Here is a 26,549-nt window from a genome sequence, read left to right on the forward strand (position 1 = left end):
AAAAGTTGATTTGACTTGACTTAGAAGACATCCATAACTGAACAGTCGGGACATGCAGGTGGAAAAATATTAGGAAAAATATTTAGAACTACATCAGAAATACATCCAATTTTCTTTGGGCGGGCAGAGTGTGTCTGTGGGTGGGCACTGCCCCCTCCTGGTAACGGCCCTGCATATGTTACATAGTCATTTGCATGTTAGTCAGTGTTGCTCACCGTTAGTTTTTTTTTTTTTTTTTACTTTTAATTTTTATTCGCATTTTAACTAGTTTTGTTTATGCACTTCTGTGTGTTCTTGCAGATTTCAGACTGAGCAGTCGTCATTGCATTTGTGGCTCAACTTTGACTTGTTCTGTATGCTCATGTGTTTGTGCTAGTATTAGAACTTGATTGGCTCCTTTGTTTTTACTTGTGTTGTAATTTTTAGCATGTTGTGCTCATTTTGTTTTGTGTTTATTAGCATGTTGGCTTGTTCTGTTTACCCATTATTTTTTATTAGCATGTTAGTTTGTGATGTATATGCTAGGTCTGTTGAACTTGCTGAGGTTTATTGTAGCTCTATGTGCTCTTAATTGCCACATGTACCAGAGAAGAACGACAGAGACCTACACACACACATCAATCGTAAGATGCCTGTGAGTGATCTCATTCATCCATGTCATTTCCTTCTCAGTACTTTGCATTGATTAGACTGGATTTTTCTGGTTATCTTAGAAGACGCTTCACCTTTCATCCAAGTAGACTTCCTCAGTTTATCCAAGGCTAGATAGGAGAGCACTATACTGGGTGTTGATATGAAAACCAAACTTTTTATCATCTAAGTCTCTTTGGAAGGGAGGAAATGACAGTATTCTTTGTGGGGGCTGGTGGCGTCGTAAGCTTTCTTCTCTGTTTAGAGAGGGTATTCTAACTAGACTCCCTGATTGTAATGACATGTCTGCTCTATATGATTTATTTGGTTGTTAGAAGCATAACTATAAGATCACATATTTGAAAATAATTTCCAGTTTAATAGATTTTGTAGAAACCTTTTTGCATGTACTCTGGCTGCATGTATTCATTGTCGCAATGCATTCTCGGTAGTGACGTAGAATGATTGCTGCTCTCTGCTGAGCTCTATTTTTATTTTTGGAAGGAGTAGGGTTAGGAGGTTGTGAAACGGTATTTTGCAGCTCTGCGCTCCATTTCAGAAGGTGAGAGTAATCCACCAAAAATTGTTTGCCTACTACTAAAAGACAGAAGAAAAAGACTGTGAAGAAAATGATGACGATTTTGAAGAAAAAAACATGAATACATTGTCATGGCAACTTTATTTCGGATTGCACAGGGATTAGGAAGTATGGGATTCTGGTTAAGGTAAGAAAAGATTTAAAGTAAAACTTTTAAGCGGAGGTGGGCATCGTCAGTCCATCACTAAGTTCCCGTCAGTATTTCTGGCAGACCCACGTGGGCCCAGTGCATCCCTCCTTGGGGACAGCCAGTCGGCATCGAGAACATAATTTCCATGTCACAGGCAGGCGCCACAAAAGTAATAATATAATAACAACAAACACACGCACAGTGCGGTGATAAAAACAATATGGAACACATGTCATGGAGGTCTATGGGGCTGAAAGTTAGACAACACTTTTATTTTTCATGTTATATTTATTTGCCTGCCTGTCGGGTACTGGTAAGTCCATTCTCGATGCCGTTTGGATGACTCCATACTGAGTGGGCCTGAAAGACTGACGAGAACTCACAGATGGACTAAAGCACTGAGTAATGCCCACCTCTGCTTTAAAGAGTTAAAGCGGCAGCAGGCTCCCACTTAACAGTGCAATAGATTGGCAAATAAGTGTAGGCTCTGTGAAATGTATGTGAGTGTATGTGTGTGTAAAGCTGTACTGAAGTGACACAGTATGATGGGGATAGTGCACTCCATTTACCATTTTAATCAAATCAGCTCAAATAATGGATTGATGTTTCGGTTTGACGGACCAAATTGATGGATGGATGCCCAGGCCAGTGATGGATGATGAATGACGAACCGGCAAACTTTAGTAAAATGCTCACCTCGCCCCGAAGGTGCTGCTTTAAAGCGGAAGTCAACCCAAACATATTTTTTTCAAGAATATGTTCCCAGCAGGCCCACTAGTCGAAACACGGCATTCTGATTAATTTTGCGTCTGTGTAATATAAGTTAAGCAGCAAAATGCACTCATTTTTAGCCATCACCGGGGGCAGCCATTTTGTCTTCTTTCGACTGAAAATGACATCACAACTGCTCACAACAACTAATCACGGCTCAGATTCAGAAAATAGGTCAGCCGTGATTGGCCATCAGCTGAAATTGTGAAAAAAAGCTTATTTTAACAATATAAGTGTTATATTGTTTATATAAGCATTTTTAACATCGAAGAATGACATTATATTATAACGTCTTGAATAGGAATTGAATAAACATAAAGAAAAAGGATTTTATAATGTTTCATATTGATACTTAGTGTGAAACATGGGCCTGTTTGTATAAACATGCATCACTATTTCGCTTGTCTCTAAACAAAGATAATTAGCTACCTGCTGCTGCTGATACCGGCTGGTATGGAAGAGTACTACAATTTAGTAAAGACATGATTACGCTGCCAGGCGCTAGACCGCACAGGCACACAAATTAGATAATTTCCCACAGCACACTTGACAATATCTCGCGGCACAAAAACACTGATCTAGAATACAACCAGTGCCAGAGAGGTGGAGGTAGATCAAAAGAGCTGAGCTAAAGTTCAAAAGGAAAATTGGCTGGTGGAATTTCTGATTGGCTGGAAACTTTAGAGAGTCACCCGCCCAGATAGGCTACTTTTCCAAAAAGTACATTTGGAATCCTGTCCAAAACACTCCTGACCTCAACTTATTTTACGTGACCACTGTCATATAGGGGGATATACATTCCTTAATAGAATGCCCAGGGCTTTTTTTTTACAACATTTTTACAACAACTATTGAGCTACAAATCTAGGTGATATTTGACAAACAACTCTGCTGGCTACAATTAGCCACCTTTCATTTGTAAATTGGCCATTACCTGCCAAAGCAGCAGGGGGTATGGGGGGTGACATAGTTAAATGTAAAGCAGAAATAGCCAAATGACAGGCTTCTGGGCATTCTAGTGTGTAAAGTACATAACCCCCTCCGAGCTACTAGTAATACACAATGATGGTGAAGCATAAAACAAGATCATGTAATACAGTGGCAAAAAGAAAAATAAATCTGTGAAACATCATTGTTTCCAGCAAGCATATTGCACACAAAATGTGAAGGAAGAAAGGGGTTTTAACTATTCTTAAAATATAATTTAAATCATATACCTTTCAGTCAAATGTGAATACTTTATGATTTCCGTAGACCTCCATGAAAGCAAATAAATTATCTTTGTGTTTTGAGCAAAAAGAAAGACAATACAGTAATGTAAACTGGACATTAAAAAACTGATCAACATATTGGCCCTTTTCCTGACATGTTGTGAGTCTAACCGTAAGCATGCATCCGTCCATCCATCAATCCATTATCCGAACTGCAGTGCTGGGATCCAATTTGACATCCACTAAGGCCCACCAAAATCTTAAATCCCAACTCATGGGACCAGCATCAATAATTCACAAATAGTGAATATTTTACATAACTGTGTTCCATACAAACTGGATTTGCAAAGCAGCGAGCACAACATGTGAGAAGAAAATTTTGCTTTCGATTCTTTCCCATAAAAATAGCTAATTGCTAATAACCTCCTCCCTTCAACTGAACCTCCTGCTACCCCTCCACCACCCCAAGTAAAATTTTCTCCAGCCGCCACTGGTATGTGGTCTCTGGTCACACTTTTGTCACAGGGTGTTACCAGGTTTTAAGTATACTGGAATTTTGGGGGGATTAAAAATCTTTGTTTCTGAGCTAAACCTGCTAGCCTACATACAGAATAACAATATTGTTATGTCAGTCACACTTTTCTTTGTCATCTGCCTTGCTCTTGTGGAGCTAGTTGCACTTTTTACATATGGACAGATTTCAAGATTTATTGTCATTGTCACAGGAAAAACGAAATTATGTTTGGAGCATCAACACTCTTTGATGTAAAGTACCACACGTGCATAGACCACAAAACCCCTTAAATTACTCAATGTAACATCTATTTAGTTGTGACATGATTGCATCGTTATAGTAACAGTAACAGTAACAGTCAGAGCGACATCAGTATCAAAAAAATAAATGCGCCGGAAAGGACATATTGTCAGATTCATGAAGATGGTGTCCCAGTGCAACAATGCATAGTTCTGGTCAAAACTCTTGTCCTGGTGGTTGTAGTAATTGTCCACGGGAAGGAGATAGAGAGAGGAGAAGAGGGGGAACAGTGCTCAGCAGTCTCACAGCCTGAGGATACAGGCTGTTGGACAGCCTTGTTGTTTGGGCCTGTATGGACCTATACCTTCTCCCTGGGGGGAGTAGTTGAAACAGATGAAATAGATGATGAGCAGGGTGGTGGGAGTCCCGACCACCCGAGTGGCGTAGATGGAATTAATCTCTGGGAGGGTAGTCCCAATGACTTTCCCTGCTGTTTCCACCACTCGCTGGAGCGCCTGCTGGTCCGCCTTTGTGTAGCTGGTGAACCACACTAAAAAAACATATGTGAGAAAACTACTGATCGCGCAGTTGTAAAAGTTCACCATCAGAGGCCTGGGAATGTGAGTGCTTCTCAGCTTTCTTAGGTAGTAAAGGCATTCTTAAGCCTTACCCACAGCTGAGGCAGTGTGACTACCCTAGGATAGGCTCTCCGTCACCGTCACCGCTACGAATTTAAAACTGCTCACCCTTTCCACCACCTCGGAGCCCATGAAGAAAGGACCATCTGGGGTTACCACAAGTTTTGAGGGCCTCCTTCATGAAAAAGTGCCTAGGCACTAGAGGTTTCCACACCAACACACGCTATGAGGATGAACTGAAGAAGCCTGCGCATACCTGATAGGACAACCAGAAAAGTCCAGTCAATTCATTGCCCTGAGAATAATCATAAATATATTGAAATGGACTTCTGCTGTTTGTTGTGTTTTACGATCTGCATTCATTATATAAATAAAAAAATAAAAAAGAATAAAAATCAGGATATAAAACTTGTATGTTTTGTGAACATAAAACACTACAATCACCATATTGCATACAAAACAAGGCTCAAAATATTTTTTCAGTTTTGTGAATCAGTCACAATTATTTTGTACCTTAATCCTAGGGACCTGAAGCAAGTATTCTATTAAACAAGGGCTGCACGATGTGATTTGATGAGAATAGCAATATCAATATTATTCATCCACCACTAGGGGCGCTAGCGGCCTCAGTGCATCGCAGGTTTTCATAAAAAATAAATAAATAAATACTCATCAAAAAAAATGAAAATGAAAAATACAGTCATATTGCAGAAAGACGTATTGTTTCAAAGAAATAAGTTGACTCGGACGCTTTGTACATACCCACGGGAATTCGGAAAAGGCATGTGATTGGTTCCCAGCGCGAAATCGACCAACGAGAGCACATGTGGATTTATCCCGTGAGCTGATTGGCTGCACATCATCACAAGCCTCTCGCTAGTCTCGTCCATGCTAAAAAATTAACAGCACTTTGAACAACATTCTGTTCGGGAACTCATAACGTTATTCAAATGTGCCATTTCTTCAGAGTCAAGCCAGATAAGAGGATACAGAGTAAACAGCTGTGTTCATAAGTTGTGAGCGGAGCGCGCTCAGCCTCCCAGCAAGCACTACATGCTCAACACAAAGATGATGAAACATCGGCAAATAAAATGTTAAAGTGTTTGTTGGTTTTTGTTGGTTAGTTTTGTCTTAAGTTTGTCTTAAAACAGCTTACCTTAACTAGAATCCCGTGTTGCATTTTATCCAAAGGACCTTGTCGATGCTATTGTGCAAAGAAAGTAAATCCATGATTAGCTCTGACGACCGTGCTTATTCGTTTTAGAAGAAGTAGGAGGCAACGAAGAAGGAAGCAACAAAGAAAAAGCGGTAGAAACGGCAGCAGTGCCACTTTCGCTTTGCACAACAGCGATGATCAGCGTTTAAAAGTGCATTACACCAGGATTGTAGCTTTGGATAAAATGCACCACAGCAATTAGTGAAGGTAAATCGTTCATCGCCCGTTTTAGGCCCCCATCCTCCCACCTTTTTCCTCCTTTTCTGTTTTCACGTTGGCTGATGACTCATCTACCGTGGTGCTGCCATCCAATGGTGGGGAAAAAAATGCCTCCTCTAGTCAGATCCCCTTGAACACTTCATTGAAGAGGGCCTGGACTTTGGTCGGCACTAAAAAAAACGATTAGACTAATTAATTAGTCAAAGGCAGTGGGCGTGACTATTTTGTTAGAATTCATCAAAGGCAGTGAATGAGTCAACAAAACAAAATTGTTATCTATCTTTTTACACGTCAGTCCTGTGGTGTAAATCCATGGTATTACATGTGTTGAACCACTAGAGGGCAGACTATGCCCGTGAGTCCCATGTTACTGGAATCTTTTTTTTTCTTCTTTTTCATGTACATGAAAAAGAAGAAAAAAAAGATTCCAGTGTTGTGCAGGCAGTTAATAAAGGCAGCTCTCCGTGGTATCGCAGAAGAGAACAGTGGTCTTAATTTTTATAAGAATGATGAGAGATTACAGGGACAGACGAAAATCAAACCATGTCCGTTCTTTTTAAAAAAAATTCTCATCCTCCATCTGTCTGTTCACAAAATGGGCTGGACGGCATGCCCATCTCTGCTCCTTAGGCCCGGAGGACCGGGGTGCTATCCACCATGTGTAAGGTCTACCCTGGTCAATCTGGGCCGAGGATCTCTGTGCTGGCAGTGCCTCCTGTGGCCATGGGCTGTCATTGTTCTCATCATGGATGCGCTCCCCTTGGGTGCTTTTTTCCTCATATGGTTTCTCTGTGTCTTGCCATGTCTTTTTTAACATAGTTTATCAGGTTATAAGTGTGTGTGGGGGTGTGCTTGTGTGTTCACACACACGCACACCCCCCCCCACACACACACACACACACACACACACACGTGCAAGTGCTGATCAATCAAACACGGTGTTCCCCCAAAATACACTGTAAAACCAAACAGTCGTACTAACTCATAATAAGTCTGTGAAAGTCAAGTGTTGGTATGTAGTTGACCAAACTAAAAAGTGTGTAGATCTGTTAACATTAATAGCACTTTAACTTTTATAGTTAATTGTAAGGGAACACTTAAAAGTTTTGGGAATTATATATAGAGTCATGACATCATGGACGTTTGTTGTGCCAGAAAGATAGAGACATGTCACTATGTGTGACAATACAGCCATAATTAAATCAACTAATAAGTGTGAGCAAGAGTGTTCACAAGGGTTTTTGTATATACATTTTCCTGTACAGTAAGTATTCCCACCTACGGACCTCTGTCAAACAGAAATTCCCTCACCCGGAAAAAAAAAGTATGCATTATATTTTCTTCTACTTACATTACATTAACGATCGATTTCTTACAACGGAAGTTCCGGTATCCGGAACCCGGAACCCATAGCGAAGCCCGCAGTAGCGCAAACTGAACCAATTTCCGCTCGATACTACAGAAAGACTTTGACCGCTCTGCCATCATCGGATCAAATGGAAATTCCCTCACTCAAAAAATCGTATGCATTAAATTTTCTACTACTATATTACATTCACGATCAATTCCTTACAATGGAAGTTCCGTTGCTGTATCCGGAACCCATAGCGAAGCCTGCAGTAGAGCAAACTCAAGCAGTTCCCGCTCAATACTACAGAAAATCTTTGACCGCTCCGCCATCATCGGATCCAAAACGGCGACATGTAAGTTACTTCTTTGGCATAAGTTCTGTCACGGTCTGGCATGATGCGGAAGCGTGGTGGACCCAAATGCAGGACTATGAGACATGGGATAGGTTTAGGTGCTTCTAATAAGTGACAGATGACGTGGGCGCTGGAGACACAGAGCTGGACGTGGCGGAAGACAGGGCTGGACGTGGCGGGAGACACATGGCTGGACGTGGTGGGAGACACATGGCTGGATGTGGAGGGAGACACAGGGCTGGATGTGGTGCGAGTCACAGGGCTGGAGGTGGCTGGAAACGCAGGGCTGCATGTGACCGTAGAAGCTGGACTTGCCAAGTGGCAAAAATGAACTCCCCATCAACCCTCATCATAAAATCAAAATTTAAATCAAACATTAAAAAAAAAAAAAAAGACATTCTGTTGCTCAGGAATGCAATGTTATCCAATTCACACATGGTTGACTGTAAACCACGTTCCAAATTAAATGCTTGGAGTGTGCTGATTAGAAATTATTTAGTGAGTACAGCTACTCCACCAGGGGGCTGTCTATGCTAAAGTAACCTACTATCTGTAGTAGAAGCAGTGGCAGAATGGGAAGGAGGAAAACAGTGTATGGAACAAAGACAACTGGTGTCACTATGTTATTTTGGAATTTGGCTGGTTACAACTTCACTTTATTACCCATTGATCCATACAAAACTGAAATCGGGAAGATTTGTTTTAATCCTAAACATTCATTCATTCATTCATTATCCATACTGCTTATCCTCACAAGGGTCGCGGGCATGCTGGAGCCTATCCCAGCTGTCTTTGGGCAGTAGGCGGGGGACACCCTGAATTGGTTGCCAGCCAATCGCAGGGCACACAGAGACAAACATCCGCACTCACAATCACACCTAGGGGCGATTTAGACAGTCCAATCAACTTACCATGCATGTTTTTGGAGTGTGGGAGGAAGCCGGAGTACCCGGAGGAAACCCACGCAGGCACGGGGAGAACATGCAAACTCCACACAGGGAGGCCGGAGCCGGGATCGAACCCACGACCTCTGAACTGTGAGGCGGACGTGCTAACCAGTCGACTACCGTGCCGCCAATCCTAAACATAACAATTATAATTTACGAAAACTATCTTCAAAAAGAGACCAAAACTATGCCGATACTCCAAATGGTTCAAGTACAGCATCAAATTTACTTTGGTGCACCTTTCGTTCAGGTAAAACTGCCAGGGGGAATGGCAATGAAGAAGGGAAAAAAAATGGCTATATTTGTCCGTACGAGGGTTTCGCCGGACAGCGCCGATATGAAACAGTAGTTTTGCCTACAGTATTTTCAGGCCAAATATTCTCTGTACTTTTGATTCCACCATGAGTTTTTAAATAGGAATGTTGCTAAAATTCAGACCACGGTGGGATCTTGCTCTGTCTGCACCACATTTAGGCATTGTTAGGTACAAAGCCAGCTCATTTTCCAGTTTGTACGGGGGATTGTCCTGGTCTGCAGCTGTAGCTTCATCTGCTTGATGTCTATCTTCTGGATGTTTCCTCCGCTCTCCTTGAATGTCCAACAACAATCCCTTTAGGTCAGGTCGTTTTTTGGTCGAGCTGCCGCATGGAGAAGGTAACGACTGAATATTTGTGATGCTTCTGAAGCCATCACGAAGGTGCTTTAACTCACTTTTAAGTCTTGTAAAACTTTGCCTAAAACGTGGGTCGAGAAATGTTGCTGTATTGTGTAGCAACTGTAGGTCCCCAACTTGGCACTGTATCTGATTTTGAGATCATTGGCTATCTATTCTTTCATTTCTATTTTCAGGTTACTGTCATTGTCTTCAACAGTTAAAACTGAGAAAATCTTCCATCACAGCGGAAGCACAGAGGACAGAGTGGTATGCTTTTTACCACCAAGAGCATCGGTGAATGAACTTAGTGGGCCAAGCACTTCTTTCACAGTCTTCAAGGCATGAGGTGCCATTTTTTCTGTCTTCTGCCAGTGCAGTACACACAGCTTGTTGCTGCTCCAAGAATCGTTCCACCATTTCAAAAGATGAGTTCCAGCTTGTTGGTTCATCATGAATGAGACTGTGTTCAACCAAATGCAACTCTTTTTTTCAGTAATCTAACCATCTTTGATGATTTGCTGAAGACTGAAACAGTCTAACTCTGGATAGTGACATTTACCACGTCTAAACTTTGGTGAAAGCCAAATCCAAGCTGTGACCAAAGCCAGGACCCATTTGAAGTCCTGTGCAAAATGCCTTTTTATTATTGGATGCATTATCAGTTGTAATCCCTGACATACGTTTGAGGTCAAGCTTCCAAGTGTCCAAGTATGATCTCTGCAAATGCCTCCCTAATGTTTTCACTTGTGTGGTCTGACTGAAGCCCAACACAGCCCAAACATCAGTTCATCGTGTCACCGGATTCAGTGATTAATTGTAAAGTCACACCCATAAAGGATTCTGATGCTCTGCTAGTCCATAAATCATTGGTGCATGAGTAGAATAGTTTTCCCTCAAACTGCCCCATTATAACGTCTTTGACACTATTGTACAGAGTAGGGATTTCCCTGCACCTGAAGTGATTTCGGAATGGTAAGCTGTACCTAAGATTGAGGTTCATGACAAGCTGTTTGAATCCAGGTTTTTCAACAGAGTAGATGGGCATTTGATCCATACAAATGTATTCTGCAACAAGTGGGTTTAGTATATGTGCCTCTGCTGACTTGGGTCCATATTTTCAGTGCAGATCAAATAAACACGGTACTGTAGGCTGTAATGACTTATTTATGGCTGTGGATATTTGGTCTTTTTCAGCCTCTCCTCGGATCTAGAAGACAAAGAAATGTTTTAGACACAAATCATGGTGTCATAATACACACCCATACTAATTGTACCAGGAACTCATATCCATCTTTTTATATTTTGTTTAGAAGAAAATCCTGCATACAAATTGGAAGTCTATTTGTGGAGCAACATTTATTTGTGGATGTATTGCTTTTTCAGACCATGTGTAATGCAACTTTCAACTTCTCTGTGTGTGCTTTTAGCCTCTTTCTGTTAATAACAGTACAACATAATATGTGTAAAATGGAGACAAATAGGCTTTGCTAAAAGTGCCACGATGGACGTAAAAACAGACGGAGCTAACAGTTGATTTTAGTGTTATGGATATTTTCTCAAGTCACGTTTAGCGCCAACGTCGCCAAGCAGTTATTTGTTGGTGCAACCCGACATATGCACACTAGTAACCAGCCCAGATGGACGTAAAAATAGACGGAGCTAACCGATAGCTTTAATGTTACGGATATTTTCTCAAGTAGCGTTTAGCGCCAACGTAGTCGAGCATTATTTGTTTGTGTAACCCGATATATGCTCACTAGTAACCATATACAATAATATTTCCCCACCTGTTTCATTTCTTCATAAAGTTTGGAGTGTCTATGTTTAACATGATTGGCCAAATTTGTGGTGCTACTTGACTTGGTGACGACTGCCTTGTAGTAATGCTTGCAGACCGGCCGGTTACACTTTGTTGGCTTTCCTGACTCGTCAGCCTCGTACCCGAAGTACTTCCAAACAGCACTTTTACATTTTGGATGTTCAACTAAAATGGGTTGTGATCCTGCTGTTACCATTTTAGTTTGGTTTTGGTTTTGCCAGTCTGAAGTGGTCTGAGGCTTGTTGTGAAGGGATTGGAAGCTGCAGCTTCTTCGTCTATTTCCCACACATTGGTGTACACAGTGACATCATTGGCGTCTGGAAGGACCGCGTGGCAACGTAATCAGAATGAGGCTGTGAGACGGAATAGTATCGATACCAAAACAATTGAATATCTTGAATCAATACCACATTTAATATCGATTAATATCGAGGTATTGATTTTTTTTGACAACCCTATTACAGACACAAGTTGTAGCTTGCTTGCTACCTAGCTTTTACTAGCATCCACATGTATGTACATAAAATAAAAGCACATATTTCAAACCAAAGCACCATATATTTTGTTTTACTTCGACTTCATCGTCACCGTGAGGGTTGGTCAGAGATTGTGGGCGGGCCAGATCTGGCCTTGGGCTATACTTTGCCCAGATCTGAAATACAGTGACCCACAGACAGAAGAATGCATGTTAGAAATTAGACTTTATTGTTTTTGTCATGGTACAAAGATGTCACACTGTGTATTGACGTTTGTGTATTGACGTTACACATCAGTAAAAAAGTTATGTTGATATGAATATGCTGCAATCTATTTTATCCCTTGTAGAAAAAGTATCAGTAATAAAGAGAGTTCATACAATCAGAGCAGACATCTAATCAAAACGTACACTAAGATCAGCAGCTTCCTCCCATTAAATGAATCGGTGTCATCCTCACCATTGTCTTTGTTACATAAAATATACAACATAAATTTTCAGCATCATCACACACATACATACTCAACGTTCAAAGTTCAAGACAAGCTGAAAATAAGCAAAGGAAAAGCAACACGTCACAAATAACAGAAAAACAATCATCCCCACCAGTAAATGTTGACTGATTTTTTTGTTTTCATAAAAAGATTAATAATGACCAGATAATATGTACATTAAATCCCAGCATAAAAACACTGATATGGTCACATGACACTCATCATTGTGTGATATTAAAAACCAACTGTGTGCTCATCATCATCATCGCTATTATTATTCATGTTATTGCTTTCTTCTTTTTGTGGACATTGACTTCAGTCACCACAGCTGCTTGATAGTAGAAGATACAAATTAAAACATTTACAACATGCATGTATATTAGCAAAGTTGTTCAAATAGCTAGCATAACAATGTATCTGGTTGTAGCATTGCACTGCTAAAACTGCAATATCGCATTGATAAGACATAAAAGCTGATATGCCGACATACTGAATTTGAGATGTTTTCATTGTATGACACACTATTGCTCTTCGTTGCCAACATACATTAGTATTAGCATTCACTAAATCGCAATTACACTCATACTGTATGCATGTATTGTGAAAACAACTTGTAAAATGCTGAAAGCACAGCCTTGAACTTTTGTTGCCATTTGTTTTTTTTTCCCCAGCTCTTTGTTTTTTGTTAAAACATTTCTGCTGTCACAGCATCAACTAGCTGCAGGAGTGAAGGCACAGCTGGGCTAAATAGGGCTTAAATATGGTTTGCAGCAGGAGTCTCCAAGTCCTGTCCTTGTGAGCCCCAATCCAGCCTGTTTTATGCTGCATGTAACCCTGTTCCAACAGACCTGATTCAAATGATCAGGATCGTTATCAGGCTTGTGCAAAGCTTCATTTAGAGCTGATCATTTGAATCAGGTGTGTTGAACAAGATTACATATAAAACAGGCAGGATAGGGGCTCACAAGGACCGGCTTGGAGACCCCTGGCTTACAGTATGTACAATTATGTTAATGTTATGTTAAGAAGCAGATAACACAAAGCATGTTAGACTTCAGTGGGATTCTTGTCTCGTTGCAGTCTGAGCTGGAGGCGGAGCTTGTGCACATGCAGCGTTTCCTCATTGGTTTCACATGTTAGTCATTCAGAAATGTTTTTTCATGGCGACAACAGCACAGTTTCACTCCACCGGGACTGGGCTGGAAGTCATTTTGTGTCAAGAAGTGAAATACTGATTGGATTCAGCACATGTACCAATTCAACATGTACCATCACTTGTGCTTTGACTTGATTAGTTGCTAGAAACTGTGAAATGCAGTGCGATACAATAGCTGGAGTGTTTGCTCTAAGGCCTCTCAGACACTACATTCAACAATCACAACACATGGGGCCCTATTTTTGTAGACTGGCGCCCATGCGTTCAGCGTAAAAATGGGTATAACTTCATTTTTGTGCCAGCGCAAGTCTAGTTTAGCATCTTTGTGGCCGTGTTGCGCACATATGGGCATTTCGGCGCACGGAGTTGCCTCGCCCCCGAGAATTTGGTAAAACATAGTCTGTGCTTAGCGTAAAAACGGGCGCTTCGTCATTTTCGTACCAGGCAAGGACTAATTCAGTGTGTTTGTGGATTTAATACGCCCTCACTGGGTGTTTCTGCTTTGACCCCCGGCGCATTTGCAAATTTGGTCACAAAAAGTAGAATACATTGTAGACTTCTCAAAAGCAGGTTTATTTTGCGGTAAAGGTTTTCTAACTCGATTTTGCTGTATCTAACTGAGGTGCAGGATGACAGATTCAGTGCTCCCGGATGTGTGTGGTGCACGTCACCGGACTTCATATCATAAATATGACAGCAGCCTGGGACTTTCCATCTGAATCATTATAAAGTCAATTCATTTAACGAATTATAATCATTATCATCATAAAAGTACTGTAGGAGCCAATTTCTATGCATTCTGTTTGACAAAGTTCTCATTTGTTCTGTGTAATAATTTCTGTTCAGTGTGCTCCCAAAAGAGGTGAGGAGGTCCTTTATCTTTAAAAGGAAGTACCCGCCCTAGCAGTAGGTGGTTTTTGGCTGGGAAGCACACAGTCTTTAGACCTTGACTTGATTTGACTTGACAATTGGCTTAATTTGGAACACTATTGGAATTGTTTGACGTGGCTGTTTTGTTTGTTTTCAACTAGAGGTTTTTGACATTTATTTTCCATTATTATTTTGATGGCATACAACAGCACATTCAAGTTAAAGGAATATGGACAATAAATCAATATTTTGTATTCTAATATCAACAATCATCTGGACAATCATCTTTTCAAGCGTCTGAAGTAATTTACCCAGCAAAACTCAAGAGTGCTACACAAATAGGATCACAATGTTGTAGTCACTACAAGCATTTTAATAGTACCCCCGTCAGCCATCACTATTTAGTGTATGTGTGTATGTTCACACAGACGCATAATGGGGGTGCAATGCGGTCTCCCAATTGCCCACGTCATATGTATGCAGGTTTACCTGCCAATGTTATGCCTGACCCCAGCAAATCTAATTTCTGTTTACGCAATTTCAAACACGGCAGTACTCGTGCATAATGTGCCTCCGACCGCTCTCATTTTGATGCAAATGAGTGATTGCACAAGCATTGGCTGGGAAAAGACTATTTCCATCCCATAAGGGCGCACAAGGCGCAAACGGCCCATTATGCCCAATTCTCCCTTCGTAAATTCAAGCAAAATACCAAAAGGAATAAAACGCCACCAACACGCAGAGTAAGACTGCGCTTTGTGCTCGACTTTTTGCTCGGAACAAAAATAGGGCCCATGGTGTCTCCTGAGTCTTAATTTGCAGTCAGTCAGTCTCTCTCACTCACTCACTCACTCACTCACTCACTCACTCACTCACTCACTCACTCACTCACTCACTCACTCACTCACTCACTCACTCACTCACTCACTCACTCCAGTGTTTGAGACTCTTCTTGACTTTATGCAGCCACTTTTCTGGCCGGGGATAGCGTCCATTGTAAGAGTCATAAAGGGTCAGAGATCAGTGACCTTGTTCTCCACCAGTGCGGCAACCTGCTGCAGTCGATATGCAAACTGCATCTTCTGACCACAGTTGTCCTCCTCCAGAGACATGATTACCTGAGCAACACCAGCACACCAGCACATGGACACCATGACTCAAAAGTGTGTGTGTGTGTGCGAGTGTGTGCGTGCACTTGAGTGCGCGCGTTACCTGGTCATAATATTTATTGATGTACTTATACAGTTCATGAAGTGCAACAAGACTGCTCATCTCAGAGGAGAAGCTCTGGAAAGACAAAGCAGAAGATTCCAATAAGCCATGCAAATATTAAAAGACAACATTTAAAATTTTGGATTGTTTACTGTCTTTACTTTGACCTTGTGTCTGTGCGCAACTTTTCGCATTGAACTCAAACAATTAAGTCAGGATGGGATATATGCGAGCAAGTTGACAGACAGGGAGAGGGGAAACAGCTTGAGTGAATGTTGATAACAAACACGCATGCAAATGACCATTTTTAGACTCCCCAAAAAAAACAATCTTGTCCATTTTTCTCAATGAACAATAAGTTGATATAGCCTATTGTCATGTGAGGATCTGGATTTGGACCCATTCGCAGATATGACACGGAAGTTGAAGAGTAAACAGTATTTATCAAGAAAAATACTAAGTAACAACAGAGATCAGGACTGGAAGAGAGTTTGCATCCCCACTCAAAGGAGGTTTGACGTACTGACAATGTGTCACTGTCCAACTCAAACTTTTAAACTATAAGACTTAAAGCCTATATGACATCATAAAGACAGAACATAAAAGGACCATAGCAACTGCAGAGCAACTGATACACCACGTGAACAACCAGTCATAAAAGTACCCCCCCTCAAGGGGCACTACCTGGTGCCCAGAATCTAAAACGATAACAAAAACAAGGTCACAAAGAAAATAAAAGAAAACAAAATAAAAAAAATAAAAAAGGGAAAAAGAATTAGAAAACATGAAACAAAAGCCTAAATCAAAACCAAAATCAAGAACAGATCAAAGAAGGCCAGACAAGAGGTTCCCCGGCGGAACCCATCCGGTGGGCGTCCAAAAGGCCAGACGAGAGGGTCTTGGCAGGACCAGTCTGGTGGGCGACCTGGAGGCCAGACAGGATTGTCGTGACGGGGACAATCTAGTGGCCCCCCCGAAGGCCAGACACAAGGTTATTGGCGGGGCCAGTCCGGTGGGTGTCCAGGGGGCTAGACGAGAGGGTCTTGGCAGGAACAATCTGGTGGGCGACCTGGAGGCTAGACGAGAGGGTCATGGCAGGGACAATCTAGTGGCCCTCCTAAAGGCCAGACAAGAGGTTCTTGGTGGAGCCAGAGTCAGGTGGGCGTCCAGGAGGCCAGACGAGAAGGTCTTGGCGGGGCCAGTCCTGTGGGCGTCCAGGGGGCCACACAGGGGATGAAGGCAGCCTCAGGCCTTCCGCCACTGTAACAGAATCCAAGAGCAGCCGCAGAGGTTGCGCCACCAGAGCCGAGTCAGAGGGCAGCCGAAGGTCTTGTGCCGTCGTAGCAGAATCCAAGGGCAGAGCTTGCGCCAACAGAGACGAGTCAGGGGCAGCCGAAGGTCTTGTGCCGTCGTAGCAGAATCCAAGGGCAGCCATCGAGCTTGCGCCACCAGAGCCGAGTCAGAGGGCAGCCGAAGGTCTTGTGCCATCATAGCAGAATCCAAGGGCAGCCGCAGAGCTTGCACTGCTGGAGCCGTCGTAGCAGAAGCCAAGGGCAGCCGCAGAGGTTGGGCTGCCGAAGCCGAGTCAGAGGGCAGCCGAAGGCCTTGCACTGCCGGAGCAGAATCAGAGGGCAGTCGAAGGCCTTGCGCCGCCAGAGCAGGATTGCAAGGAGGCTGCAAAGCTTGTTCTGCTGGGGAAGAGTCAGAGCCTGGTGGTGCTGAGGAGCCAGGATGGGGGCCTGCATTTGCTGAGGTGCCGGGAAGAGGGCTTGGCACTGCAGAGGAGCCGGCATGGGAGCCTGTAGTTGTCGAGGTGCCAGGAAGGGGGTCTAGCACTGCTGATGCATCAGGACGGGGGCCCACATTTGCTGAGGCGCCGGGAAGGGGCCCTGCCTCATCTGCCTGCCACCATATAGGTTGGGACGCACATGAGACACGAGGGATTGGGAGTACAGATAGTGAGGAATGTAAGCTTGAAGGAACGGGATGAACGGGACTAGATGAAGAAGTACGCAGTGATCGAGGTGACGAAAAAGATGGGGAGTGTACTGGCATGGGTAAAAATTCGTAATGATGTGACTTGGAAAAAGCTAACGAGGAACCAGAAACCCTACAGTACTATGTTGGCCACCCCAAGGGGTGCCATGTAAATGGCCAACCGGGCACCCAAAGTAGGGTCTGAAGGAAAGGGTTCAGTGGTGGACACTAAGTGTACAGGTTAGGAATGACGCGACCTGGAAAAAGTGGACATACGGGAGGAACCAGAACCTCTACTCGGGCGTCTACGTTGGCCACCCCACGGGGGTCCCGTGTAAATGGCCAACCAGGCGCCCAAGATAGGGTCTAATGGAAAGTGTTCTGGAGTGGACACATCATCATCAGAAAAACGTGACAAAAATTGGCAAGGGCTTGAATAGTAACTTAGGAAGGGACTCGGAAAACCAAAATCTGTCAAAATCTGAATCGGAAACTAAGGGATCATCATCGTACAAAAACTGAGGAGGGCTTGAAAAAGCAGGAAGCCCAAAATCAAAGTCAGAATCAGAAAGGAGATTAACCAAATCATGGCCATCTTCAGAGTCAGAAAAATCTGTGTCTAAAAACAAAACATCGGCTGTTAAACTAGAAGGGGACTGTACAAAATTAGGACAAGTAGGTGGCAAAGATGAGAGAGACGTGGAAGAAAAGACAGAGCTTACACGAAGGGTTTTGGGGTGGTCAGCAGGCTGAGGGCGGTTGGAGGCAGACCGGGACTTGCGACGACTTGAGCGACCCATCGTGAAGGAGCGACATGAGAGGTTCGGTGAAAAGGCAAAGCAGCACCCGGTGAGACAATCACTACCTGATTGGAGGTGGAGGGATGTATAGGAGCAGTCTTTGGCTTGAGGGATTGTATCTGAGTCTGCTGGGTCCATGACAGGTCAGTACGTTCTGTCATGTGATCGGGATTTAGACCCATCCGCAGGTATGACATGGAAGTTGAAGAGTAAAAAGTATTTAGCAAGAAAAATACTAAGTAACAACATAGATCAGGACTGGAAGAGAGTTTGCATCCCCACTCAAAGAAGGTTTGACGTACTGACAATGTGTCACTGTCTAACTCAAAGTTTTAAACTATAAGACTTAAGGCCTATATGACATCATAAAGGACAAAGCATAAAAGGACCATAGCAACTGCAGAGCAACTGATACACCACATGAACAACCAGTCATAACAGCCTATGTTCCATATATATATATATATATATATATATATATATATGTATATATATATATATATATATATATATATACATATATATTAGGGGTGTCAGTTTAGCGCGTTATTTTCGGCTTTAATCCAACCCCCTTTTGACGCCGCCAATGTTTTTGATCGCGTGATTAAGGTTTCCATAGCAACCAGCGGCTCCATTGATAAAGGCTGCTGGTCACCATGATCTATACATGTATATTTAAAAAAAAGCTTTACAGTAGAGGAGGCATTACATCTGCTTCAAAATATTGACGATGAGTATGAATTGCTCGGCTGAGTCCCCCTGCCCGGCGGTGATAGTCGCGACGTACGCGTTGGTAGAGTAACCCTTAAAAAGTTGTTCTTCCTTATATTCAGAGGCCATGGTATGGTGGGTTATAATATAGGTTTGACTTTATGCATTTTTTCTAGCGTCTTCCTTGCTAAAGACAACCAACACGGCAGGGCAGTGTATTGTTGCATCTTTATTCAGATGTGAACAGCCTCGCTCTAATTCACCTCTCTCTCCGTTCTTTTCCTCTCAGGAAATGTGCCGTGCCAAACCAAATCAAAAAGGAATAAATATCCATCCATCCATCCATTATCTCCCGCTTATCCGAAGTCGGGTCGCGGAGGCAGCAGCTTCAGCAGGGAAGCCCAGACTTCCCTCTCCCCAGCAACATCTTCCAGCTCTTCCGGAAGGATCCCAAGGCGTTCCCAGGCAAGCCGGGAGACATAGTCTCTCCAGCGTGTTCTGGGTCGTCCTCGGGGTCTCCTGCCGGTGGGACATGCCCGGAACACCTCACGAGGGAGGCATCCAGGAGGCATCCTAATCAGATGCCCGAGCCACCTCAACTGGCTCCTCTCAACACGGAGGAGCGGCGGCTCGACTCTGAGTCCCTCCCGGATGGCCGAACTTCTCACCCTATCTCTAAGGGAGAGCCCGGACACCCTGCGAGGGAAACCCATTTCGGCCGCTTGGATCCGAGATCTTGTTCTTTCGGTCATGACCCACAGCTCATGACCATAGGTGAGAGTAGGAACGTAGATCGACCGGTAAATTGAGAGCTTCGCCTTTCGGCGGAGCTCCTTCTTCACCACGACAGACCGATACAGGGTCCGCATCACAGCAGACGCTGCACCGATCCGCCTGTCGATCTCCCGTTCCATCTTACCCTCACTCGTGAACAAGACCCCAAGATACTTGAACTCCTCCACTTGGGGCAGAATCTCATCCCCGACCCGGAGAGGGCACGCCACCCTTTTCCGACTGAGGACCATGGTCTCAGATTTGGAGGTGCTGATTTTCATTCCGACCGTTTCACACTCGGCTGCGAACCGCTCCAGCGAGAGTTGGAGATCTCGGCTTGAAGAAGCCAACAGTATCACATCATCTGCAAAAAGCAGAGATGCAATACTGAGGCCACCAAACCGGAGCCCCTCGACACCTCGGCTGAGCTTAGAAATTCTGTCCATAAAAGTTATGAACAGAATCGGTGACAAAGGGCAGCCATGGCGGAGTCCAACCCCCACAGGAAACGAATCCGACTTACTGCCGGCAATGCGGACCAAACTCTGACATCGGTGGTACAGGGACCAGACAGCCCTTATCAGGGGGCTCGGTACCCCGTACTCCCGAAGCACCCCCCACAGAACTCCCCGAGGGACACGGTCGAACACCTTCTCCAAGTCCACAAAACACATGTAGACTGGTTGGCGAACTCCCACGCACCCTCGAGGACCCTGCTGAGGGTGTAGAGCTGGTCCACTGTTCCACGGCCGGGACGAAAACCACATTGCCCAACCTGGATCCGGGATTCGACCTTCCGACGGACCCTCCTCTCCAGCACCCCTGAACAGAGGCTGAGGAGTGTGATCCCTCTGTAATTGGAGCACACCCTCCGGTCCCCCTTCTTAAAAAGGGGGACCACCACCCCGGTCTGCCAATCCAGAGGCACTGTCCCCGATGTCCACGCGTTGTTGTAGAGACGTATCAACCATGACAGCCCTTATGAACTCTGGGCGGATCTCATCCACCCCTGGGGCTTTGCCACCGAGGAGCTTTTTGACTACCTCGGTTACTTCAACCCCAGAGATAGGAGAGCCCACCTCAGAGTCTCCAGGCTCTGCTTCCTCAGTGGAAGGCGTGTCGGTGGAATTGAGGAGGTCTTTGAAGTACTCTCCCCACCGACCCACAACGTCCCGAGTTGAGGTCTGCAGCACCCCATCTCCACTATAAACAGTGTTAATGGTGCACTGCTTCCCCCTCCTCAGACGTCGGATGGTGGACCAGAATTTCCTCGAAGCCGTCCGGAAGTCATTTTCCATGGCCTCCCCGAACTCCTCCCACACCTGAGTTTTTGCCTCAGCAACCGCCAGAGCTGCATTCCGCTGGGCCAGCCGGTACCTGTCAGCTGCCTCCAGGGTCCCGCAGGCCAAAAAGGCCCGATAGGACTCCTTCTTCAGCTGGACAGCATCCCTTACCGCTGGTGTCCACCAGCGGGTTCGGGGATTGCCGCCACGACAGGCACCGACCACCTTGCGGCCACAGCTCCGATCAGCCGCCTCAACATTGGAGGCACGAAACATGGTCCACTCGGACTCGATGTCCCCCGCCTCCCCCGGGACGTGGGAAAAGTTCTGCCGGAGGTGGGAGTTGAAACTCCTTCTGACGGGATTCTGCCAGACGTTCCCAGCAAACCCTCACAATACGTTTGGGTCTGCCAGGTCGGACCGGCATCTTACCCCACCATCGGAGCCAACTCACCACCAGATGGTGATCAGTTGACAGCTCCGCCCCTCTCTTCACCCGAGTGTCCAAAACATGCGGCTGCAAGTCCGATGATACGACTACAAAGTCGATCATCGAACTGCGGCCTAGGGTATCCTGGTGCCAAGTGCACATATGGACACCCTTATGTTTGAACATGGTGTTCGTTATGGACAATCCGTGATGGGCACAGAAGTCCAGTAACCGAACACCGCTCGAGTTCAGATCTGGGGGGCCGTTCCTCCCAATCACACCTCTCCAGGTCTCACTGTCATTGCCCACGTGAGCATTGAAGTCCCCCAGCAGAACGATGGAGTCCCCAGGTGGAGCGCCCTCCAGCACACCCTCCAAGGACTCCAAAAAGGGTGGGTACTCTGCACTGCCGTTTGGTGCATAAGCACAAACAACAACAAAACAATACTGCAGCATTTTAGAAAAAGATTAAATACAAAATAATATGCAGTTTGCTCCAAAACAGCTGTATTTTATAACGGCACGACACATGCAGCACGATCAAGAGCCGCCGGGACAATATCAGCGGTCCACATCCGTAAAAATGACTGCTGTCATAGTTCTAAATCCAAGCGGTGCTTGAGCAACGAGCGACTGCCCTCAGGAAGAAATGTAAGCACCAGGGTCTAAATCGTCCTGCAGGAATTCTTCACGGGGGCGGGCTGCGCTGCCAAATGCCGATTGGTTGGTCGAACTTGGGGGGGGGGGGTGGTGTTCACGACGCCATTAGGCTCTAGCTCCGGTAACTGCTAATTCGTGTGCCGTCGCTGTGCTCGCTCGTCCAATATTTCAAAAGTTAAAGGGACGGTGGGGCCACGTTTTCACTAACAAGTTAACTTTGTATATTTCTCTAGTAATGCCCCATTCAACATATCACTGTGAGGTGTAAGGTCTTATATAGACAGGTGTGTGCCTTTCCTAATGAAGTCCAATCAGTTTAATCAAACACAACTGGACTCCAATAAAGGAGCAGAACCATCTCAAGGAGGATCTGAAGAAATGGACAGCATGTGAGTTAAATATGAAGGTTTCTTGCAAAGGGTCTGAAAACTTATGACCAAATGATATTTCAGTTCTTCTTTTTTCATAAATTTGCAAACATTTCTACATTCCATTTTTTTCTGTCAAGATGGGGTGCTGACTGTACATTGATGAGAGATAAAATGAACTTTTTTGATTTTGGCAAGTGGCTGCAATGACACAAAAAGTGAAACATTTCAAGGGGTCTGAATACTTTGCGTGCCCACTGTACATTTGCTGACATGAGACGAAGATTGTTTTGTTAAATGCAGCCAACATCCTTCATCCATCCAGACACAAAGTAATAGTAAGACTCCAGGCTCTTAACAGCATCAAAGTCCTCCCACACATAGGCACTCTTCTTAACAATCAAGTAATTTAATGTTGTGATAGATCACTTCCGTTAACAAACTGGCTTCATTTAACGAGTCAGATTTGGAAGTTTATACGTAGCTTTCCTTCCAACCAACTTCTGTTTTTCTTCATAACGACTTCGAAGAACTAGTTCCAATGTGTCAATGTAATGGTCAGGTGTAATATTAGATACCTTTTTCACGAAACTAGAAATTAGACTGATGACCGATAACACTAATTTTGTTCTTTCTTTTTGCGGAGAGGTTTTGCGTAACCTTGGTACAACATGTTGACCGCAAATTAAGCATTGTGGGTAAAGTGATGTCATTGGTAAAGATCTATCGGAACTGTGTCACTTGAAGCACACAGTCTAATGTTGGCCATCACTTAGAAGAGCATCTTAACCATATACATCTATGTACTGAGCCAAACCGAGTTGAAATGTCCTGCTTGTTTAGTTTCACTCACCCCAGACAGCTCAGTCAGAGTGGAGTTCATCTCCTGGTAACAGCCGGAAGCAGTACTGTAGATGTCACTGTAATACCTGCACAGCACACACACGCACACCCCCATTATTACATTGTCACAGTGCTGTGAGATTGTTGACACATTCCCATGCTAAGGCAATATGTTCCTGGCAGCCACAGCAGTGCCCTTTGTCCAAAACAAACATCTTTTTGTCTGTATTTAAAACATTCTATGTTTTCTCACAGTCAGGCATTGAAGGGAAGGGGCTGTTGAGTCCTGGGGTCTCAAAGGTGGCCACACAGTACTGGTTCTTGTTCTGGGATGTTGCTGTGCTTTGCTTGTAAATCTGCCACCATTCCCTGTGGTGCTGAGGGAGGTTATAGGTCGGTAGTTTGATGGAGTCGTTCCTTCTGCGGGTCTTCCATGAAGAGGACTGTCCGACCTTCAGTAAGTCATTGTGGGTGTGCCCCTGATATTAGCAGCTGGTTCATTTGTGCTGCCATGTGTTCATGGAGAGCAGTTAGCTTCTTCCTCTGTATTTGCAATACAGGCACCCGAATGGCTGCATAACCCACGTGATACTGTGACAGATTTACAGAAATACACTGATGATTGGCTGACTGACGCAAGTGACATTGCTCCTGCGAGCTATGTAAACAAAAGCCAGCTGTGAGCTACAGTACATTTATCTTATGATAAAAATAATTTAAAAAAAGAACTAATGTGAATTGAAGCATGCGTTGATTATGGACACTTTCAATGCATTTAGAGACCCCGGGTCCCTGTGTTAGCTTGGCTTCGTAATCAATCTTTGGGCTGGACGGCTCACAAATGCCACTGCAACATGGTGTTTTCTGGTGGGAAGCAGTGTCCGTTGATGAGACCTCTTCCACTTCGCTCGACTTCCACCCCTTGCCTCGGACAACACATCAGAGATAACCCTCCAAATCTAAGCATCTCAGTAAGGATAGAAAAAGAAACTAACAAGGTGATTGTTTTATTTGTTACTTGACTTTTACTTTACAGTACCTGTGTTGCCATTCAGTGATTCTGTATTTCTGACTTGATAGGCATAGGAATAACCGTCAGTAGGTAGTATCACATTTCTAATGCTATGAATAAGAACTACTGTCAAATTGACCACTGACCGTGTACCGTGAACTTTCTAGCAATACAGTGAGATTTACTGCAGTGCAGTGAGCTTTCACACATTATTGCAATAAATATTATACCATTACATCAATAGCGTGATAAAACCAAACTGTGAGATTTTTATATCATTATAGTTTGTCTGATGAAAATGTAAATTCGGCCCACAATTAAGTTGCTGACAGCTGTTTTACACAAAGTGCAGTGTGTGTGAGGGCTCGTTTCAACGCGTTGATGGAACGGATTACATTCAACAAACAAGGAAACAAGTGTGTGCATAAAACGTGCATGCACTTTGACACAAATGGCTTGGAGGGAAAAAAAATTGAGTAGTGTTGGCCCACCAAATACGTAATGGCAAGCCATTCTGCCTGGGCATCAATTAAACCTTTTAAGGCTTTAAATCATCAGCGGCACTTGAGTTCCCTCCATTCAAATACAGGTTATCCACTTAAAGGTCAGGCAGAAAAGTAGACATAGTTGTTGCACTCGTATTAACTTGCTAAGAATATTTCACGGGCTACACAGGTATACAATGGACGTGAGTTTGTCAAAAAAATGCTAAAGTGAGGGAGTGAGGGGACGCAATGGAGCAGTTTATGTATGCTTATGTGTATGCTATGAGGGGCCGTCAGAGACCTAATTCAGGAATAACTCTCACACTACTGAAATGCTTTCATACACACTAGTGAAATTTATGTTGCTCATAAACACTAGTGAAATGCACTTATACATTATAGCACATGTCAAAGTCCACATCCGGCGCGCGAGAAGGTTTTCTACGGCCCCTGCGATGATGTTGATTTATTATTAGATCCGGCCCGCAGCAAGCCGGTGTGAGTAGCAGATGTGATCGGGTTCTTCGCGCCTGCCGATGACGTCACGCTTTAAAATATATTGTAGCGTCTTCCTAGAAAACAGACATAGTTTAATTATCACATTTTTATTAGTCCAACCGGCTACTGTGGGCCGCAGCCGACGACAATACAGTACGACAACCGTTCAGTCAAAAACGAGTCACGGTTCTCCTCTTCGTCCTCGGCTCCTCTCGCTCGAGCGGTTCACTCAATACATTCATGAACCTCGGAAACAACACAACTTGGCAAGACACACATTCGACCACAACACAGATAATCCAATTCGTTACACTATTTCTGTCGTATATTTATTTGCATCTATGTTTGCCACCCCCTGGCTGTTGTTATAACGAACATTACCACAACTTTTGCGAGGATCGTCCTTCGGTCATCTACGTGCCGACTGAAGACTTCACGTCACTTTTCGTGGCTTTCAGATTGTGGTGAAAAGTTATTCGGAGTAAAAGACGCTTTATTAAGAAATACTTCATGTTAGAAATCCCACATAGTTTTAGTATTAGTAATTGTTGGCATTTGATAATAAATTCATTGAGTTTTGATGTAGTTCTGAGATGTCCCACACTGAGCAGGCATTGAACGCTCCTCAAGCACTCAGTGTTGATAACGAGAGACGTGGTTTCTTTTAATTTTCCTCCTTCGACACAGCTGGCTAGTAATTTGTTTGCACTAGCAAACTCAGTAGTTGCAGATTTCCCGTGTTTCACCACGTTTGTTGTTGTGTGTAAATGCTAAAAGGTCATGTCATGTCATCTTCCAAACCGCTTATCCTATACAGGGTCGCGGGGAGTTGCTGGAGCCTATCCCAGCCGTCAATGGGCGAAGGCAGACTACACCCCGAACTGGTCGCCAGCCAGTCACAGGGCACACATAGACACTGTCACTGAGCGGGAATCGATCCCACGCTGCCCGCACACAACTCAGGCGTGTGTACCACTACACTATCAGTGGACAATGCTAAAAGGTGAGTTTAATAATTTAGGTTCGTGTCCGGTAACTGCTGTACATAATAGCCTTGATATGTTTTCGTGAGTGATGTCACGTTAATGAACACTAGTTAGTTATTTTGGCTAGAATGCGAACTATTCTAGTGATGAAACGTGTGAATGTGTATTGTATGTATTGTTTGGCTGTTTAATTGCTTAATACAGTGAACTGTAATGTTTAGGCA

General features: G+C 44.1%; 2 protein-coding genes across 16 annotated transcripts in view; one reads left to right on the top strand and one right to left on the bottom strand.

Moving 5' to 3' along the window:
• LOC147152428 (myosin-7B-like) overlaps positions 1-19,953 on the top strand; it is a 209,741-nt gene extending 189,788 nt beyond the window's left edge. For 2 of the 3 annotated variants that reach the window (XM_086046086.1, XM_086046106.1), the window contains one exon: positions 19,276-19,953. In XM_086046086.1, coding sequence (XP_085902212.1) covers positions 19,276-19,563 — 288 coding nt within the window. In that variant the 3' untranslated portion in view covers positions 19,564-19,953. Of the gene's footprint in view, positions 1-300; positions 5,135-19,275 lie in introns of those variants that run through there. The other variant, XM_086046097.1, reaches the window with a different exon arrangement.
• The window catches only part of plxnb3 (plexin B3), a 243,701-nt gene continuing 229,125 nt past the window's right edge, over positions 11,974-26,549 (bottom strand). For 12 of the 13 annotated variants that reach the window (XM_086046166.1, XM_086046125.1, XM_086046183.1 and 9 more), the window contains 3 exons: positions 23,355-23,430; positions 15,499-15,573; positions 11,974-15,404 (listed from right to left, as the gene is read on the bottom strand). In XM_086046166.1, coding sequence (XP_085902292.1) covers positions 15,300-15,404; positions 15,499-15,573; positions 23,355-23,430 — 256 coding nt within the window. In that variant the 3' untranslated portion in view covers positions 11,974-15,299. Of the gene's footprint in view, positions 15,405-15,498; positions 15,574-23,354; positions 23,431-23,465; positions 25,414-26,549 lie in introns of those variants that run through there. The other variant, XM_086046182.1, reaches the window with a different exon arrangement.

Source organism: Filicampus tigris, chromosome 1, assembly GCF_054856515.1.
Source record: "Filicampus tigris isolate MCC_2025a chromosome 1, RoL_Ftig_1.0, whole genome shotgun sequence".
Lineage (NCBI taxonomy): Eukaryota > Metazoa > Chordata > Actinopteri > Syngnathiformes > Syngnathidae > Filicampus > Filicampus tigris.